This window comes from Bos mutus, chromosome 21 (assembly GCF_027580195.1).
Source record: "Bos mutus isolate GX-2022 chromosome 21, NWIPB_WYAK_1.1, whole genome shotgun sequence".
Taxonomy (NCBI): Eukaryota; Metazoa; Chordata; class Mammalia; order Artiodactyla; family Bovidae; genus Bos; species Bos mutus.
In genome coordinates this window covers 28,850,212-28,871,633 of record NC_091637.1, presented here as the reverse complement: position 1 = coordinate 28,871,633, position 21,422 = coordinate 28,850,212, and the positions used below count along the sequence as shown (strand labels likewise).

Sequence of the window (21,422 nt, the reverse complement as noted above, 5' to 3'; positions counted from 1 at the left end):
ACCTTTGACTTTTGCAACACTTGATGACCTCATCATGGGTCTAAGACAAGGGCTCATCTTACAGAAAAGATCATCTTATAGAAAAGATAATGTGAGTCAGGGGTCTGGCATCTAGAAAGCTCTGGAGGAGAGAGATCGTCATCTAGTGGGAGGGGGGAGAGGTTGTTTCTGGGAAGGGGCCAGATAGGACCCGTCTGTTGGGGGCAGTCTTGGCACATCTATTAACTGTATCCCTTTCACTTTTAAGAGTGGCCCAGCTTAGGTAATAATGTATGTGGTCCTCCCAGGACAAGTGGCTACAAGGAGACAACAGTTGGATGAAGGCTTGGAAGCTGACAGGACAGGACATCTCATGCAGAAGCTCTAGATGAGGCCACGGCTAGGGGCTCTTAGAGCAGACAGTGAGTGATGATCTTGGAAGGGGAACAAATATTGCAGGACCCCCAATGCATTGCTTTAAATTCAAGGAAGATGGTAATGAACAGGATATTAGGCCAGGATGAAGTACAGTAAGGCATTCAGATCCATCCAGCCGGACTTCTCCTCCAGGACTCTGCCCTTGACACCCTGTGCCGTCTCTGCCTCTGGGATGCAGTGGACCTCAGAGAACTTAGTGTTTCTCAGCATCATGTCACATGGCAAATACAGTTTAACACTCAGGTTTCTCGCCTCTAGCCAGTGAGCTTTGTCAAAGGGACTATGTTCTATTCATAGGTTTGTTTGTTTGTTTTTACCAAAAGTGAATGTGGCAAAAAGCACATGGAAGGCAGCAAATTAGAGTGAGTGGATGCAGTATTGGGGGCCATGGCCCTGGTTTAGTAGGGGATTGCTGGAGGCCTTAATGCTTGGCACTCAGCTCTAGATGGAGAGATTCAGTCCCAGCACCAGTAATTCTGGCTTGTTTGGGGCAGCAGTGTGGCTTATGGGTCATAACCCATAGAGTTTATCATTCTCTTTTCTCCTTCACATTCCATACCAATCTGTTATGAAGGAGTATCCTATTTAAACTGCTCCAGTTATCTTTTAGTATGATTTATAGTCTTTTATTGAAGATAACAGTGACATGGAACAATGGGCTGGTTCCGAATTGGGAAAGGAGTATGTCACAGCTGTATATTGTCACCCTGCTCATTTAAGTTATGTGCAGAGAACGTCATGCACAGTGCCGGCTGGTTGAATCACAAACTGGAATCAAGATTTCTAGTAAAACTATCAATAACCTCAGATATGCAGATGATTACACCCTAATGGCAGAAAGTGAAGAGGAACTAAAGAGAATATTGATAAAGGTGAAAGAGGAGAGTAAAAAAGCTGGCTTAAAACTCAGCAATCAAAAAACTTAGATCATGGTGTCTGGCCCTATCACTTCATGGCAAATAAATAGGGAAAAAGTGGAAACAGTAACAGATTCTTTTCTTGGGCTCCAAAATCACTGTGGATGGTGACTGCAACCATGATATTAAAAGACATTTGCTCTTTGGAAAGAAAGCTATGACAGACCTAGACAGCATATTAAAAAGCAAAGATACTACTTCGCTGACAGAAGTCTATATAGTCAAAGCTACGGTTTTTCCAGTAGTCATGTATGGGTGTGAGAGCTGGACCATAAAGAAGGCTGAGCACTGAAGAATTGATGCTTTCAAATTGTGGTGCTGGAGAAGACTCTTGAGAGTCCCTTGGACTGCAAGGAGATCAAACCAGTTGATCCTAAAGGAAATCAACTCTGACTCTTCATTCAAAGGACTGATGCTAAAGCTGAAGCCCTGATACTTTGACCACCTGATTCGGAGAGTTGACTCATTGGGAAAGACTTTGATGCTGGGAAAGTCTGCAGGCAGGAGGAGAAGGGGGAAACAGAGGATTAGATGGTTGTATGCCATTGCTGATTAAGTGGACATGAGTTTGAGCAAACTCTGGGAGATAGTGAAGGACAGGGAAACCTGGCATTCTGCAATCTGTGGGGTTGCAAAGCATCCAACATGACTTAGTGACTGAACAACAACAACCAAAGAGAAGTTATAAATAAGATGAAAAATACACTACAAGAGTTCACCACAGCAGACAAAAAAAAAAAAAAAAAACTTAAGAAATTTTCAAGTTTGTAAAGACTCAAGTCATTTCAGTTCCATCTGAAAGCATTACTCAAGGATATATTTCAGCAATATAAGAATAAACCAAGGAAAATTTTGTTGCCTCCCCCAGGTAGCTGTGGAGGGTTGGGAAATTCTGGGAACAAAACTCCTCAGGTGGAGCTGGAGGCAGAGGGAGTCCTATGGTGCTGGCTTCATGGTCAGCAGTTGATCTCCAACTTGCTGAGCTGGGGAAGAAATGGGAGAGAAAATCTTGGTTCAAATACTGACTGGAGTACAGTCTGAAATTGTTAACAAAGAACCTCTGAAAGTCATAGTTAAGTTTAAATATTTGACAATATTTTAAATATGAATAATAGCAAGAGATATGGTTGGTAAGAGATGGAGACACAGAGCAGTAACAGTAGAAGTTTGCTGTGGGGCTTCTCTGGTCCGTGAATGACACGCATACCTTAGTTAGATGCAAAAAGGCACGGCACTTTAAACGGTACAAGTGAATCAGTGTGTTAAATATCTGAGGAGCCAACAGAGGAAAAGAAGTGGTAATAGCTTCCAAACCACTAGACACAAAATAAGGAATAAAAGATTGTCAGTGCACCTAATGCCTGAATAGAAAAATAAGCAATATCAATAGTAAAAAGAGCTTACAGAATAGCAGAAAGTAAGACAATCTCTAATTAGAAAAATGCAAGTAGGTTTAAGTCCCATAACAATTCCCAAAACAAAATAAATTCTCTAATTGGTTGAAAGCAAACAAATAAAAACCGACTTTATTACATGTTCATAAGATAAATTTTAATCAAAATGATTGAACATAATGAAAATAAAGCCATCGAAGTAGGTATATCTGTAAAATGCCACAGAAAGACAGCAGATTTAGCAGTTCAGGATCACACTGTTTTCTCAGTAAACTTGAGAAATACAAAAGATACTCATTTTGTTTCTTTTCTTGTCCTTTGTCTTTAGTTTTTATTTGTTGAATAAGAATACTGCTAAATCTGATATCTTTTCAAGGCTAAAACAAAAATGTATGCATTTATAAAAACAGAAATTCTAAATGAAAATCTAGTTCTTTGAAAACATCTGAAAAGTGAATGAATGAAAGAACATATACATAGATTGAACACCTGATGGTAGCAGGTGACTTTGTAGGGAAATAAAAATTACTAAATATGCCTATGAGGTATAAAATCAGGATAGACTTAAAATACATAAAAGTGGAAAAGTTTGGAAAATATTTACATTTTAAAAGGTATGTTTTTACATAGCATCAAGGAATAGATAAATATATGTTGAATAAATTATTCTGGAACATGGATTAAAAAGTGGAAAATTTATAAAGCTAACACATATCAGGTAGCATGGTGAAGACGTCTCAACAGACAGGAACAGCTGACAGATCTTACATGTAAATAAGAATGCAGATACCCTGATGGATTCCAGCAGCTCGCTGAATGAAAAATACCATATAATTTTTAATCCCAGGTAGGCAAGGATGGATTAATTTGGTAGGTTTAGTAACAGTTCACGTTAGTTTGTATCCATGTTGAAAAAAAGGAAACAAATTAACAGAGTCAGAAAAACAATATTAAATTCAGCTCTGATTCTTCATGGAACACATTATAAGGCAAGACTAAAAGGAAACTTTAATGATTGGATAAACACAATCCACAGGAAAACTGCAGCAAACATAAACTTGCAGTTGAGAAGTTAGATCCATGTCCAAGTCAAACAGAAGGCATAGATAGCAGATATCTCTTCGGTCAGCAGTCTGCTGGAGGGTGTAGCCAGAGCACAGACAAGAAAAAATGAAAAATAAGAGATCTAAATATAGCAGGAAGACACAAGGGCTGCCTGTTACTTCTAGTTGATTATTGGCTTAAAAATAGATTCTGCTGACAGACTTGGAGCTGGAGTTGAGTAAGGAAGATGAAATAATAGCTACACATCAGTGACTAACAGGGAAGCAAATGGAAAACAGTGAGGAGGATAACTGTGAAATATTGAGGGGTAAATCTGGGACAACTGCACCAGCCCATGAGAGCTGAATTTAACAGTTGTTCTGTCTCTGTTAAGGTTATGTCTTTGCTTCCTTGTCTAACATGTGTATATAGTAAGTCTATGAATTTCATCCATCTTTGCCTATCTGGGATTAAAAACTCATCAAAGCACATAAGAAAAGTGAAAATGTTAGTTGCTCTGTCGTGTCCGACTCTTTGCGATCCTGTGATTATATATAGCCCACCAGGCTCCTCTGTCCATGGGATTCTCCAGGCAAGAATACCAGAGTTGATAGCCATTCTCTTCTCTAGGGTATCTTCCCAACCCACGGAATGAACTGGGGTCTCCTGCTTTGCAGGCAGACTCTTCAGCATCTGAGCTATTGCACCTAAAAGAGTTTGTAACCAGAAGCACCATTGCTGCAGGGAAGTTCCAGGGCCAGGATCTAGAACCTAGAACCGCTCTGCCCCTGTGCTAGCAATATCTGCAGTCCTCCTGCACCTGTCAGAAGGTTCACGAGGAGACAGTGAGCTTTAAAAATTCCCAGGCTGCTCAGAGTTTTCTTTGGGGTAGTCCTCTGAGTCCTTGCAGCCCATATGGGTACTCTCGATCCTCCTACTCATTTTGACTTTTCTGATTTGATTTTCTGACTTCTGCTCTGCCTAAGAAGCTCCTAAGTACTTGCTAGCGGTGGAGGCTTCATCTCTACCTCCCCACCCCTCCCAGGGTAGGCTACAGCAGATGTGGAGTACAGCTCAGGAATATGCTACTAGTGGCCCGTGGACCAAACTTTGATAGACTTTGACCTGCAGGGCATGAATACCCAAGATATACTTGCATATCTTTAATTAGGTGGAAACTAGGAGGAATTTGGGGGTTTGATATCAGGAATTTCAGCCCATACAATAACCTTAATTAAATTCTTGTCTCTCTCTTGCTGTCTAGAGAGAGAGAGAGAGAGAGAAACTGAATGATGAAGGATGCTTACAGTATTGGTGGCCAGTGACGAAAGAACAAATGGGACTTGATTCTAACCATCTGAGTGCTTCTCTCTGGTACTTACCTGGGTATTGCTTTTCATTTTCCCAGGATGCAGTAGTTTCAAAGAACTTTAGTGAATTATTACAGGATTCCTTATCCACTTTGTAATCAACAGGCAAGATGTGTTATGACTATAACAGAGTTCCTTTGATGTTCTTAGTAAGCAGAACACAGAATGGGCTCCATTTTATAGACTTCCAGTAAAGAAAGTGAAAGTTTTAGTCACTCAGTCACCCCCAACTCTTTGAGACCCCATGGACTGCAGCCCACCAGGCTCCTCTGTCCATGGGATTTTTCAGGCAAGGATACTGGAATGGGTTGCCATTCCTTCTCTAGAGGATCTTCCTGACCCAGGGATTGAACCCAGGTCTCCTGCACTGCGGGCAGATTCTTTAACTACTGATCTATGAGGGAAGCCCTAGACTTCCAGTGAGTGCCTCTAAAGACTTGTGGCAAGTGGCCTCTTCCTGGCCTTCCAGAGGATGTTGTGATTTTCTTTTTGTATTGGCTTTGTTGACCCTTTATCTCACTTAACGTAAAAAACAACTTCAGACTAAGGGCAAGTAAAAAAAAAGTCTTCATGGTTCAACTAGTATCGATACCCATTACAAAGTCTAATTGCTTCATTTCCATCCCCCTCTTCCCTCAATAGTGGTGTCATTTTATATATATATATACACACATGCATATCCAGGAGTTGGGGGTGGACAGGGAGGCCTGGCGTGATGTAATCCATGGGGTCTCAAAGAGTAAGACACAACTGAGCGATTGAACTGAACTGAACTGATGTATATATAATTATGGCATTTCAGTAATATTATGTAAATGAACTCTTAATCTTTTGAGAAGGGCTAAATAACATTCCATAGTATAGATATACAACGTGTGTTTAAATATCCATTCGTTGAGGGACATTTGTGTTGTTTATAGTTTTAAGCTATTGTAAATGTAGCTACTATGACCATTCATGTACAGGATTTTATGTGAACATAAATTTTTATTTCTCTGGTATAAATTAGACAAGATTACAGTTGCTGGGTTGTATAATTCATAGCTGTTGAGTTTTATAAGAAACTACCTATCCATTTCAGTAGGCCTGTACCATTTACATTCTCCTTAGAAATACATGACTCGGCTATACTGCATCTTCACAAGGATTTGATGTCATCATTATTTATTACTTTGGTCATTCTCATAGGTATGTAGTAATATTGTGGTTTTAGTTTGCATTTCCACGATGACTAATGATGGGAAAATGTTGAACATTTTCCTATGTATTTATTAGGTATGCATATCCTCTTTAATCAAGTATCTGTTCATTTATTTTGCCTTTTTTCTAATTTGATCATTGCTGATTTTATTATTTATTTTTTACTTTTGCATTTTGATAATTCTTATATATTATATTCTAACTATGAGTCTAGTTGGCTATCTATTGAAAATACTTTTTATCCTTCTGTAGCTTGTCACATTCCTAACTGGATTTTTCACAGAGTAAAGTTTTTATTTAAATGAATCTTCTTGATGGGTTGTGTTTAGGTATCAAGTCTAAGAAATCTTAATCTACCCCTGTGTCCTGAAGAGTCTCTCCTGTTTCCTTCTGAGTTTTATAGTTAAGGATTACATATAAGTCGGTGATTCATTTTGAGTTAATTTTTGTGAATTCTTGTATAATGTGTGAGACTTCATTCAGAATTCTTTTTGCCTATGGTTTTCCAGGTTGTCTAACTCCTTTCTTTGAAAAGGTTGTAATATTCCTCCTTTGAATTGCCTTAAGTCTTTGTCACAGTCAGTTGGGTGTATCTATGTGGGTCTGCTGTTGGGTTCTCTGTTCTGTTCTTTTGATCTGTGTCCCTCCATCAACTAGTGTGATGTTGTCTTGCTTGCTTTAGTTTTAAGTAAGGCTTAACATTAAATAGTGTTTTTCCTCTCAGTTTATTCTTATTTTTCAAAATTGTTTTAGCTCTTTTAGTTCGTTTGCCTATGTCTCTATAAATTCAGAGTGACCTTGTCTATGTCGACAAAAAATCTTAATGGAAATTTGATAGCCACTTTGTTAAATCGACAGATTATTTGGGGGAGAATTGACATACTACATTGCCTCTCCCAATGTTTGATTCTGGTTTAACTCTTACGATTTTTTTTCATGGGTATTTTATAATTTTCAGCATACAGGTTCTATAAATGTTTTGTTAAATTTATATTTAAGAGTTTCATTTAATTACAGCAATTTATTATATTGAATTTTCACTTTCCATGGTTGCTTATAGACATCAGTTCAGTTCAATTCAGTCGCTCAGACTCTGCAACCCCATGGACTGCAGGCATACCAGGCCTCCCTGTCCATCACCAACTCCCGGAGTTTACTGAAACTCATGTACATTGAGTCGATGATGACATCCAACCATCTCATCCTCTGTTGTCCCCTTCTCCTTTCACCTTCAATCTTTCCCAGCATCAAGGTCTTTTCAAATGAGTCATCTCTTCACATCAGGTGGCCAAAGTATTGGAGTTTCAGCTTCAACATCAGTCCTTCCAATGAACATTCAGGACTGATTTCCTTTAGGATGGACTGCTTGGATCTCCTTGCAGTCCAAGGGACTCTCAAGAATCTTCTCCAACACCACAGTTCAAAAGCATCAATTCTTCGGTGCTTAGCTTTCTTTATAGTCCAACTCTCACATCCATATGTGACTACTGGAAAAACCATAGCTTTGACTAGATGGACCTTTGTAGGCAAAGTAATGTCTCTGCTTTTTAATATGCTGTCTAGGTTGGTCATAATTTTTCTTCCAAGGAGTAAGCATCTTTTTATTTCATGGCTGCAGTCACCATCTGCAGTGATTTTGGAGCCCCCAAAAATAAAGTCTGCCACTGTTTCCACTGTTTCTCCATCTACTTGCCATGAAGTAATGGGACCAGATTCCATGATCCTTGTTTTCTGAATGTTGAGCTTTAAGCCAACTTTTTCACTCTCCTCTTTCACTTTCATCAAGAGGCTCTTTAGTTCTTCACTCTCTGCCATAAGGGTGGTGTCATCTGCATATCTGAGGTTATTGATATTTCTGACAGCAGTCTTGATTCCAGCTTGTGCTTCATCCAGCCCGGCATTTCTCATGATATACTCTGCATATAAGTTAAATAAGTAGGGTGACAGTATACAGCCTTGACATATTCCTTTTCCTATTTGGAACCAGTCTGTTAATTTGGAGTATACATTATAATCTGACATGTGTATACACTTCAAAGTGATGACCACTACAAGTCTAGTTACCATCCACCACCATATAGTTGACTCACTTCACTTATTTTACCCATCCTCCAAACCCTCTTCGCCTTTGGTAACCACTAATCTGATCTCTGTACCTATGAGTTTGTATTTGCTTTATTTTGTTCCATTATTAGTTTGTTTATATTCCACACATGAGTGAAATATTACCATATTTGTTTGACTTATTTAACCTGCAAGGTCCATCCATATTGTTGCAAATGGCAGGATTTCATTCTTTTGAGGACTGAGTAGTAGTCCATTGTGTGGGTGTATCTTCTTTATCCATTCTCCATCAGTGGACACTTAGGTTGTTATGATATCTTGATTATTGTAAATTATGCTGCAGTGAACACAGAAGTGACTGTATCTAATCAGATTAGTGTTCTTGGGTTATTTGAATAAATGACCAGAAATAAAATAGCTGGACCATATGGTAGTTCTAGTCTTAATTTTTAAAAGAGTTTCCTTACCATTTTCCATAGTGGCTGTACCAATTTATAGTCCCACCAACAGTGTAAGAAGATTGCCTTTCATCCATATCATTTCCAACATTAGTTATTTCTTCTCCTTTGGATGATGGCCATTCTGGCAGATGTGAGATGATATGTCTTCGTGGTTTTAATTTGCATTTCCCTAATAATTAGTGATGCTGAACATTTTTTTTCATTCATGTTCCTGTTGGCCATTTCTATATCTTCCTTGGAAAAATATCTATTCAGATCCTCTGCCTATTTTTGATTGCATTGTTTTGTTATTGTTGATTTGTGTGAGGTCTTTTTTTAATTTTAAATTATTTTTTAATTGGTGGAAAATTGCTTTACAATTTTGTATTGGCTTCTGCCATACAACAACATGAATCAGTCATAATTGTGTGTGTGTATGTGTGTGTGTGTGTATGTATATATGTATGTATGTATATATCCCATCACTTTATGGCAAACTGAAGGGGAAAAAATTGATGCAGTGACAGATTTTATTTTCCTGGGCTCCAAAATCACTGTGGACTGTGATTTCAGCCATGAAATTAAAAGATGCTTGCTCCTTGGAAGGAAAGCTATAACCAACTTACACAGCTTATTTAAAAACAGAGATATCACTTTGCCAATGAAGCTCCATATATTCAAAGCAATGTTTTTTTCCAGTAGTCATGTATCAATATGAGCATTTGACCATAAAGAAGGACGAGCACTGAAGAACTGATGTGTTCAAATTGTGGTGCTTGCGAAGACTCTTGACAGTCCCTTGGACTGCAAGGCGATCAGCCGTATGGAGATCAACCCTTAATATTCATTGGAAGGACTGATGCTGATGATAAAGCTCTATTACTTTGGCCATTTAATGTGAAAGGCCAACTCATTGGAAAAGACCCTGATGTTGGGAAAGACTGAAGGCAAAAGAGAAGGGGGGCAGCAAAGGATGAGATGGTTAGATAGCATCACTGATGCAATAGACATGAGTTTGAACAAACTCTAGGAGATGGTGGAGAACAGAGGAGACTGGCAGGCTGCAGTCCATGGGTCACCATGAGTCGGACACAACTTAGTGACTGAACAAAAAATAATAAGAATATTACCCTGTGATGTCAGCTGTCCTCGCCATACAGTGTGCTCCAATCTATCTACTCAGAAAATCCTCCAGTATTTATTGTACAGTTTCTGGACTTGCTGTGGGCACTGTGGGGTCAGGTCCTACTCAGATCTGGCCTTACTCCAGCTTGTTCACAAGGTTCACTATTGCCCCCAAAGTCCACAGTCTCAAGCTAGTTGTGGGGATAATCCACCGCACCTGCTGCTGCAGGAGTGCATTCCCTTCCTCCTCTTGGTCACACAGCCCCTTGGTGCTCTGCTTTTGTTTTGGCCCCACCCCTCATTGTAGGCTGCCCTCTGGTGTCTGTTCCCTTATTAGGACTCACTTGCTCAGTTGGACTGGGGAGAGGGAGGGATAAGATAGCCACCATTGGGATGTTCGGGGGGTGCCTCAGGTGGTAGAGGCCTGCTGGATGTTGCTACAGGCTAAGCCATGTTGTGTGCTGTCCCAGATGAATTGGCCTTGGGTCGTGGGTCCCTAGGAAGAGCCAAGATGCAAAGGCTCCCTGAAAGCTGTGGGTAGTGACCTGCCCCTGTGTAGAGCTTGGCAACTGCTGAGGTGGCCATCATGCCCACCTCTGCAGTCACAGACCACAGCCAGCTCATCCCTCCTACAGCACTCTCAAAGTGGTGGTGGGAGTGGTCCTGTGGTCTGGGAATACATGGAGTTAGAGGGTTCCTGGGACAATGATCTCTTGCCTCTCTGGCAGACACAGGTTTTCCCCTGGACTCCCTTGGCTGTGTTGTATTAACCCCGTCAGAGTATCGACACAGTTGTCAACCCCATTCCTCTCCCTGGAGTCCAACCCCTGAAGGAAGTCTGAGCCTCAGCACCCAGCCCATCCTTGTCATTTGACTGTGCAAACAGCTTCTTGGCTGAGAAGTGCTGGTCAACTTTGATTTCTTACCGAATTCTCTCTGCTTTGTCTTGCACGCACTTGTTGCTGTGCTCCTCTCTGAGGTTCTGTATCTCCCTCCTGTCCCTGCCCCTGAGGAAGTTTCCAGTATATAGAAACTTTTCTACCTTCACAGCTCCCTCCCCAAGGTGTCCGTTTGTCTCTTTATTTTCTTACTGCCTTTTCCCTACTGCTTTATATGGAGTTTAGCTTGCCTTTTTGGAAGTCTGATGTCTTCTGCCAGCTTTCAGCAGGTGTTCTGTAGGAGTTGTTCCACATGCAGATGTATTTTTGATGTATTTTTGGGGAGGAGAATGATCTCCATGTCTTAATTCTTTGCCATCTTCTGTGTGAGTTCTTTATATATTTTTGATATCAACTCCATATCAAATATATAATTTACAAATATCTATTTGCCCTCAGGAGGTTGCCTTTTTATTTAGATGGTAATTTTCTTTACTCTTCAGAAGCTTTTTAGTGTAATATAGTCCTTTGTTTGTGACCCTATGGACTGTAACCCACTGGTGGCCACTAGTGGTAAAGAACCTGCCTGCCAGTGCAGGAGACATAAGACATGAGGGTTTACTTCCTGGGTTGAGAAGATCCCCTGGAGAAGGAAATGGCAACCTACTCCAGTATTCTTGCCTGGGGAATCCCATGGTCAGATGAGCTTGGTAGGCTACAGTTCATAGGGTCACAAAGAGTCAGACACAACTGAAGCCACTTAGCTCACACACAGATGGTGTAAGATAGTGGACTAGTTTCATTGTTTTGCATGTTTCTGTCAAGTTTCTCCACCATTTATCTAATAGACTATCATTTCTCCATTATGTGTTGTTTGCTCCTCTGTTGTAAATTAATTGTGCATATATGTGTGAGTATATTTTGGGGCTCTCAATTCTATTCCATTGACTTGTGTTTGTTTATGTGCCAATTCCATACCATTTTGATTACTATAGCTTTGTATTGTAGTTTGAAATCAAGGTGCATGGTACCTCCAGCTTTCTTCTTCTTTGTCAAGATTGTTTTGGTTATTCATGATTATTTGTGATGGAAACTTAAGTTATATCTATATAGTATCATATCATCTGTAAGTAGTGACAGTTTTACTTTGTTCTTTCTGATTTGAATGCCTTTCATTTCTTTTTCTTCCCTAATTGCTTTGGGTTAGGACATCTGAAACTGCTGAATAAAAGTGGCAAGAAGGGATGCCCTTATCCTGTTAACTGATCTTAGGGGAAAATCTTTTGGCTTTTCACCATTGAGTATGATGTTAACTGTGGGTTTGTCATATGTGGATTTTATTGAGTTGGGGTATATTACATCTGTGGCTACTTTGTTGAGAATTTTTATCATCAATAGTTGTTGAATTGTGTCAGATTCTTGTTCTGTATCTATTGAGGTGATCATATGCTTTTTATTCTTCATTTTCATGTATCACATTGATTGATACATGGATTTGAACCATTCTTTCATCCTTGGAATAAATCTCACATGGTTATCATATATGATCTTTTTAATGTATTATTGAATTAGATTTGCTAATATTTTATTGAGGATATTTACACACATTTTGTCAAGTATATTGGCCTTTATTTTTTTTCTGTCATTCCCTCATATGGTTTTGGTATCACAGTAATGCTTCCTATGTAAAATATATGTGGGAAGTCTCTCTTCTCTTCAACTTTTGAAGAGTTTGAGAAAGATGGATATTAAATTTTCTTTAAATACTCTCTGTGCAATTATCCAGTGAGCCATCTGGTCCTGGGTTTTTTTATTGTATTTTTTTATTACTGTTTTAGTCTTTTTGCTATTGATTGGTCTTTTCAGGTTTTCTGTATCATTAAGATTCAGTGTTGGAAGTTATATGTTTCTGTGAATTTATCCCTTTCTTCTAGATTATCCAACTTGTTGGCACATAACTGTTTGTTGGATCTCTTATGATCCTTTATATTTCTGAGGTTGTAGCATTTTTTCTTTCATTTCTGATTTATTTATTTGAGTCCTCTCTCTTTTTTTCTGGTTACTCTAGCTAAAGGTTTGTTAACTTTGTTTATCTTTTCAAAGAACCAGGTCTTCATTTCATTGATCTTTTCTACTAGTTTTTTCTCTATTCCTTTCATATCTGCCCTAAGCTTTATTATTTCCTCTCTTCTACTAATTCTGAGCTTTGTTTGCTCTTCTTTTCCTAGTCCCATTACGTGTAAAGTTAGATTACTTTGGAGAAGTTTTTCTTGTTTTATGAGGCAAACCTGTATTGATGTGGACTTTTAAAGTTGCTTTCAGTTCACTTCCGTCATTCAGTCATGTCTGACTCTTTGCCAGCCCATGGACTACAGCACACCAGGCCTCTCTGTCCATCACTAACTCCCAGAGCTTGCTCAAACTCATGTTCATCGGGTTGGTGATGCCATCCAACTATCTCATCCTCTGTTGTTCCCCTCTCCTCCTGCCTTCCATCTTTCCCAGTATCAGGGTCTTTTCCAATGAGTCAGTTCTTCACATCCAGTGGCCAAAGTATTGGAGCTTCAACCTCAGCATCTGTCCTTCCATTGAATATTCAGGATTGATTTCCTTTAGGATTGACTGGTTTGATCTCCTTGTTGTTCAAGGGACTCTCAAGAGTCTTCTCCAACACCATAGTTCAAAAGCATCAATTCTTAGGCACTCAGCTTTCTTTATGGTCCAACTCACATCCATACATGACTATTGGAAAAATAATAGCTTTGACTATATGGACCTTTGTTGGTAAAGTAATGTCTCTGCTTTTTAATATCTTGTCTAGGGTTGTCATAGCTTTTCTTCCAAGGAGCAAACATCATTTAATTTCATGGCTGCAGTCACCATCTGTAGTGATTTTGGAGCCCAAGAAAATAAAGTCTCTCATTGTTTCCCCATCTGTTTGCCTTGAAGTGTTGGGACAGGATGCCATGATCTTAGTTTTTTGAATGTTGAGTTTTAAGTCAACTTTTTCACTCTCTTCTTTCACTTTCATCAAGAGGCTCTTTAGTTACTCTTTGCTTTCTGCCATAATGGTGGTGTCATCTGCATATCTGAAGTTATTAGTATTTCTCCTGGCTGTCTTAATTCCAGCTTGTGCTTCATCCAGTCCAGCATTTTACATGATGTACTCTGCATATGAGTTAAATAAGCAAGGTGACAATGTACAGCCTTGACATACTCCTTTCCCAATTTGGAATCAGTCTGTTGTCCATGTCCAGTTCTAACTGTTGCTTCTTGACCTGAATACAGATTTCTCAAGAGGCAGGTCAGGTAGTCTGGTATTCCCATCCCTTGAAGAATTTTCCCCAGTTTGTAGTGATCCACACAGTCAAAGGCTTTAGCGTAGTCAATGAAGCAGAAGTAGATGTTTTTCTGGAACTCTTGCTTTTCCTATGATACAACAGATGTTGACAATTTGATCTCTGGTTCTTCTGCCTTTTCTAAATCCAGCTTCAACATCTGGACATTCTTGGTTCATGTACTAATGAAGCCTAGCTTGGAGAATTTTGAGCATTACTTTGCTAGTGTATTAGATGAGTGCAATTGTGTGGTAGTTTGAACATTCTTTTGCTTTGCCTTTCTTTGGGATTGGAATGAAAACTGACCTTTTCCAGTTCTGTGGCCACTGCTGAGTTTTCCAAATTTGCTGGTATATTGAGTGCAGCACTTTCACAGCATCATCTTTTAGGATTTGAAATAGTTCAGCTGGAATTCAGTCACCTCCACTAGCTTTGTTCATAGTGCTGCTTCCTAAGGCCTACTTGACTTTGCACTCCAGAATGTCTGGGTCTAGGTAAGTGATCACATCATCGTGGTTATATGGGTCGTGAAGATCTTTTCTGTACAGTTCTTCTGTGTATTCTTGCCACCTCTTCTTAATATCTTCTGCTTCTGTTACATCCTTGCTGTTTCTGTCCTTGATAGTGCCCATCTTTGCATGAAAGTTCCCTTGGTATCTCTAATTTTCTTGAAGAGATCTCTAGTCTTTCCCATTCTATTGTTTTCCTCTATTTTTTTGCATTGATCACTGAGGAAGGCTTTCTTATCTCTCTTTGCTATTGTTTGGATCTCTGCATTCAGATGGATGTATCTTTGCTTTTCTCCTTTGCTTTTTGCTTCTCTTCTTTTCTCAGCTGCTTGTAAGGCCTTCTCAGACAACCATTTTGCCTTTTTACATGTCTTCTTGGGGATGGTTTTGATCACCGCCTCCTGTACTGTGTTATGAACCTCTGTCCATAGTTCTTCAGGAACTCTATCACATCTAATCCCTTGAATCTGTTTGTTACTTCCACTGTATAATTGTAAGGGATTTGATTTAGGTCATACCTGAATGGTCTAGTGGTTTTCCCTACTTTCTTCAATTTAAGTCTGAATTTTGCAATAACGAGGTCATAATCTGAGCCACAGTCAGCTCCTGGTCTTGTTTTTGCTGACTGTATAGAGCTTCTCCATCTTTGGCTGCAAAGAACATAATCAGTCTGATTTTCGGTGTTGACCATCTGGTGATGTCCATGTGTAGAGTAGTCTCTTTACTGTATCCCATAGATTTTAGTATGTCATATTTCTGTTTCATTTCTCTCTAGATAATTTTTGATTTTATAGATGACCCATTGGTTGCTCAGTAGCAACCCTATTATTACATAATGCCCTTCTCTGTCTTTTATTTCACTGTTAGTTTTAAATTCCATTTTGTCTGATATGAGTATAGCTATTCCAGCTTTCTTTTCCTTTCCCTTTGCATGGAATATCTTTTTCCATTTCTTCAGTTTTAGTCTATGTGTGTCCTTTCTTCTGAATTGAGTCTCTTGTAGGCAGCCTGTATTTTGGTCTTTTTTTTTTTTTTTGTCCATTCATCCACTCTATGTATTCTGATTGATAAATTTGGTCCAGTTACATTTAAAGTAAGTATCAATAGCTATGTGTTGCCATACTCTGATGTTCACATATAGCAATCCTATACAATTAGTCTGTTTTAAGTTGGTAGCAACTTAAATTTGAATACATTCCAAAACTTTATCTTTTTGATACTCCCCCATGTTTTATTCCTGGGCTAGGAAGATCCCCTGGAGGAGGAAATGGCAACCCACTCCAGTATTCTTGCCTGAAAAATCTCAAGGACTGAGGAACCTGTGGACTACAATCCATGGGGTCACAAAGAGTCAGACACAGCTGAGTGACTAAACACAGAAAGCCCCATATTTTATACTTTCAATGACTCACTTTAAATCTCTTTATTTTATGCATCCCTTAAGTAATTATTTTAATTTTAATTAATTTTATTGCTTTGTCTTTTGACCTTCCTGCTTATTTTATAAGGGACTAGTTCACTGTGTTTATTATATGTTAACGTTTTCAGTGAGATTTTTACTTTTGTTTTCTTATTATTAATTATGCCATTTCTTTTTCTCTTTTCAGCTTAAGAAGTCCCTTTAACATTTCTTGTTGGGTTGGTTTAGTGATGATGAACTCCTTTAGCTTTAATTATCTTGAAATATCTTGATCTCTTCTTCAGTTCTGAATGATAAGCTTTCTAGGCAGAGAATCATGGCTAGAATTTTTCTTTTTTTTTTACTTTCAGCACCGTTAGTATATCATGCCACTCCCTTCTGGTCTGTACAGTTTCTGCAGAGAATTCTACTGATATACCTCTTGCATGTTACCTTGTTTTTCTCTTTCTCCTTTTAGAATGTCCTCTATCCTTAACTTTTGTTATTTTAATTCTACTATGTCTTGGTGTGTGTGTCTATAGATTCATCTTATTTGAAATCATCTGCACTTCTCTGGATGTGTATTTCCTTTCACAGATTGGGGAAGTTTTCAGCCACTATTTCTTCAAATAATTTTTCTTGTCCTTTTTCTTTATCCTCTCCATCTGGAACCTCTATAATGCAAATTGCTCTTCTGCTTGATGTTATCTCAAAGCTCCCTTTGGGTATCTTCACTTTTAAGTTCTTTTTCATTTTACTGTTCTGTCTGGATGAGTTCAATCATCTTATCTTCCAGTTTGCTTATTTGTTCTTCTGGCTCATCCAGTCTGCTGTGGTGAACTCCTCTAGTGTATCTTTCAGTTTAGATGTAACTTCTATTTGGTACTTTCTTATATTTTCTATCTCTGTTGACATTCTCACTGTGTCCATCCATTTATTTCCTGAGTTTGGTGATCATCTATAAAACCAGCACTATTAACTCTTTATCAGATAGAGTGTTTATTTCCACTTTATTTAGTTATTTTTGAGATGTTGTCTTATTCTTCCCATTGGAGCATATTCTTCTGTCTCAGTTTTCTTCATTCTCTGTGTTTATTTCTGTGTTATTAGGTGAATCAGCCATCCGTCCCAGTCTTGAAGGAGTGACCTTATTTACGAAATGCCCTGTGGGGCTCAGAGGTGCATTTCTGCCTGGCCACTAGAGCCAGGCATTCAGGTGTCCTCTATGTGGGCTGCATGCACCCCACTTTCTTGTGGGGACATAGCTGCTTCTGTGGTGGGCTAGTGAGCTGGGCTGACCCCCCAGACGGCTGAGGGATATAGCCACGGGTGCCGTGATGTGCTGGTGGATGAGGCACACCCTCCAGACTGGCTTTGAGACCTTCCTGCAAGGGCTGCACCACTGGTAAGCGAGGCTGTCACTTGGCTGATGTGCAGGAGTGGATGAAACTCTCAGCGGGACACATTCACTGGTGCTATTAACTTGGAGACTTTCAAAATGGTGCCTGCTAATTAGCGAGGTACTCTGAAATGGCAAAAATGGTTCCTGCCAATGTCTCCTAGGCCCCTGGGAGCATCTGAACTGGTTCCTGCCTCTCTGGTGATGCTTCAAGCTTGGTAAGTGATTTCCCTTGACCTGCAGTACATATGCTTTTTAATCTGGTCTTTTCATGCTGGTTTTGGAGTTGGGTGAGTCTGCATGTGGGCTCTTTAAGAGAAAGTCTTCTATTCTCTCACTTCTGTGGTTTTCCTAGATGCATTCCCTTTCAGCTTTTTTAAAAAATTGAACTGTAGTTGATTTATTGTGTTGTGTTAATTCCAGGTGTATAGCAAAGTGATTTAGATATGTGTGTGTGTGTATATATATATATATATATATATATATATATATATATATTCTTTTTCGGATTATTTTCCACTAAAGGTTATTACAAGATATTGAGTATCATTCCCTTTGCTATATAGTAGTTTCTTGTGTTTATTTTATATATAGTAGTATGTATATGTAAATCCCCAAATCCTAATTTATCCCTTCCCTCCCTGTTTGGTAGCCATAAAATTGTTTTCTACGTCTACGAGTATGTTTCTGTTTTGTAAATAAGCCAAAAAATAAGGAATGCTTCACAAATTTGTGCATCATCCTTGTTCAGGGACCGTGCTAATCTTCTTTGTATTGTTGCAGTTTTAATATATGTGCTGCCAGAGTGAGCACTCTCTTTTGGTTTTTAAAATCAGGTGTTTGGGGGACTCATCTCTCCTGTGCAGGATCTAGGGGTCAAGGTACATGATATGGAACTTGAGTCCCTTACTCCTCAGAGAAAAGATCAGGACCTTTGTGATCCTTCTCAATTGTGGATCACTGCAGCCAGGGTGTGATTTTTTTCTTTCTTGGTGAGACATCTCTGTGTGTGTCCTCACTATCTCAATGCTGTCCTTGTACCCTTTGTTGTAGAGGTGCTGGTCATCCAGGTTTCAGGGCCCTTTATGAGGAAATTATCCCATATGTAGTTGTGGATCTGTTGTGTCTGTGGAAGGAGATGAGTTCAGAATCATCCTATGCCACCATCTCGAACCCTCTTTCACAATTCTTTTTTTAATATTGATCTTGTATCTTCTCACTTTGCTCCACTCATGTATTAGTTTTTGGACTTGTGGGGTTTTGTTGTTGCTGTTAGAGATTTCTTGGGGCTGTCCACATAATCATGTAAATGATTTCTATCATCTTGTTAACTGCAAATAAGACAGTTTTGTTCTTTCTAGTCTGTATGCCTTTATTTCCTCTGCTCTCCTGGTGAGGACTTTAGTATTATTTTGAATAAGACTGTTGAAAGCAGATATCTCTGCCTAGCTCAAGATCTTAGAGGGAAGGCACTCAGTCTTTTTACCATTATACTAGTTGTGTTTCTCTTTCTTTTTTTTTTTTTGGTAGATGTTCTTTATCAGGCTGAGGAAATCCCTCTCTAATTCCAGTTTTCTGACAGTTTTCATTCTGCAAGAATGTTAAATATTATCAGACCCTTTTTTTTTTTTTTTTCAGTTGATATAAGCATGTGCTTTTTATTGTTTATTGTTTAGCCTGGCAGGCTACAGTCAATGGTGTTGCAGAGTTGGACACAACTGAGCGACTAACATAACACACACATGGTTGATTCCGTGATCAGTTTTGAAATGCTCAACCAGCCTTGCAATCATGGAATAAACCCCACTTGGTTATGTGTATAATTCTTTATATATGCTGTTGAATTGTATTTGCTTATTTCTTGTTAAGGATTTTTATGTATGTTTATGAGGGAATGTATACATTTCTAGCTTTTTTCTTATTATTTTTTCAGTATCATCTTTGTGGTTTTGTTTTCAAAACAATATTAGCTTCTTAAAATGAGTAGATAGATATTCTCTCATCCTCTACTTTCTGTTAGAGAGTTATAGAACTGGTATTAATCCTTCTTAATTGTTCAGTACAATTTTCTAGTGAAATTATCAGGACCTAGTAAATTCTTTTCAGGAATTTTTAAATTATTAATTCAGTTTGTTTAATAATTTTGTGACTGTTCAGTTTATTTTCTCTCATTTAAGATTTAGTAGGTTGTGCTTTTCCAAGGAATTGGTTTTCATTTAAAATGTGAAATGCATATGTGAAGAGTTGTTTGCAACATTCCCTTGTCATTTTTTGATGTGTATAGGGCTTGTAGTAATATACTCAAATTCATTCCTGATGTTGGCTTGTCCGTTTAATTGATCTTTTCAAATAAGTAGATTTTTGTTTCATTGATTTTCCCTATTGTTTTTATTTTCTTACTTTCATTGATTTTTCTTCCTATATTTATTATTTCATTCTCTCTACTTTTATAGGTTTATTTTTTGCTTCTCCTTTCTTGTTACTTGAAGAGTGAGCATGGAGTTACAGAAATGAGATTTCTTCTAGTATAAGCGCTTACTACTATACATTTCCCTCTCTGGTCAATACCAAAATCAGATTGATTGTATTCTTTGCAGCCAAAGATGGAAAAGCTCTATACAGTCAGCAAAGAAAAGACCTAGAGCTTACTGTGGCTCAGGTCATCAACTCCTTACTGCAAACTACAGGCTCAAATTGAAGAAAGTAGGGAAAACCACTAGGCAATTCATTTATGACCTAAATCAAATCTCTTATGATTATACAGTGAAGATGACAAATAGATTCAAGGGACTAAATCTGGGAGTTGGAGTTCCTGAAGAACTATGGATGGAGGTTCATGTCATTGTACAGGAGGTGATGACTAAAACCATGCCCAAGGAAAAGAAATGCAAGAAGGCAAAGTGGTTGTCTGAGGAGGCCTTACAAATAGCTGAGAAAAGAAGTGAAAAGCAAAGGATAAAAGGAAAGATAGACCCAACTGAATGCAGAGTTCCAGAGAATAGCAAGGAGAGATAAGAAAGCCTTCTTACGTGAACCATGCAGAGAAATAGAGGAGAACAGTAGAATGGGAAAGACTAGAGATCTCTTCAAGAAAATTAGAGATACCAAGGGAACACTTCATGCAAAGATGGGCACTCTAAGGGACAGAAATAGCAAGGACATAACAGAAGCAGAAGATATTAAGAAGAGGTAGCACGAATACTCAGAAGAACTGTACAAAAAGGTCTTAATGACCCAGATAACCATGATGGTGTGGTCACTCACCTAGAGCCAGACATCCTGGAATGTGAAGTCAAGTGGTCCCTAGGAGGTATTACTATGAACAAAGCTAGTGAAGGTGATGGAATTCTAGCTGAGCTATTTCTAACCCTAAAAGATGATGCTGTTAAAGTACTTCATTCAATATGCCAGCAAATTTGGAAAACTCAGCAGTGGCCACAGCACTGTAAAAGGTCAGTTTTCATTCTGATCCCAGGAAGGGCAATGCCAAAGAATGTTAAAACTACCTCAGAATTGTATTCATTTCACATGCTAGCAAGGTAATACTCAAAATCCTTCAAGCTAGACTTCAACAATAGATGAACTCAGAACTTCCAGATGTACAAGTTGGATTTAGAAAAGGCAGAGGAACCAGAAATCAAAATGCCAACATCTGCTAGATCACAGAAGAAGCTCTAAGAAAAGTAAATTTAAAAAAAAATCTACTTCTGCTTCATTGACTACGCCAAAAAGCTTTGACTGTGTGGATCATAACAAACTGGAAAATTCTTAAAGAGATAGGAATACCAGACCACCTTATCTGCCTCCTGAAAAATCTGTATGCAGGTCAAGAAGCAGCAGTTAGAACCAGACATGTAACAGCCGACTGGTTCAAAATTGGGAAAGGAGAACGTCAAGGTTGTATTTTGTCACCCTGCTTATTTAACTT

The 21,422-nt window shown here is 38.7% G+C and overlaps 1 protein-coding gene and 1 non-coding gene across 3 annotated transcripts in view; one reads left to right on the top strand and one right to left on the bottom strand.

The window, feature by feature from the left end:
* The window catches only part of LOC102272741 (neuronal acetylcholine receptor subunit alpha-7), a 142,237-nt gene that overhangs the window by 71,623 nt on the left and 49,192 nt on the right, over window positions 1–21,422 (top strand). The window contains exon 5 of one of the 2 annotated variants that reach the window (XM_070358498.1): window positions 17,659–17,712. The exons of the other annotated variant lie outside the window; for it this stretch is intronic. Coding sequence (XP_070214599.1) covers window positions 17,659–17,712 — 54 coding nt within the window. The remainder of the gene's footprint in view (window positions 1–17,658; window positions 17,713–21,422) is intronic. 2 annotated transcript variants of the gene reach the window in all.
* LOC138984546 (U6 spliceosomal RNA) lies at window positions 18,201–18,307 on the bottom strand. Its single transcript, XR_011461831.1, has one exon. It is a non-coding gene; the product is annotated as a U6 spliceosomal RNA (small nuclear RNA).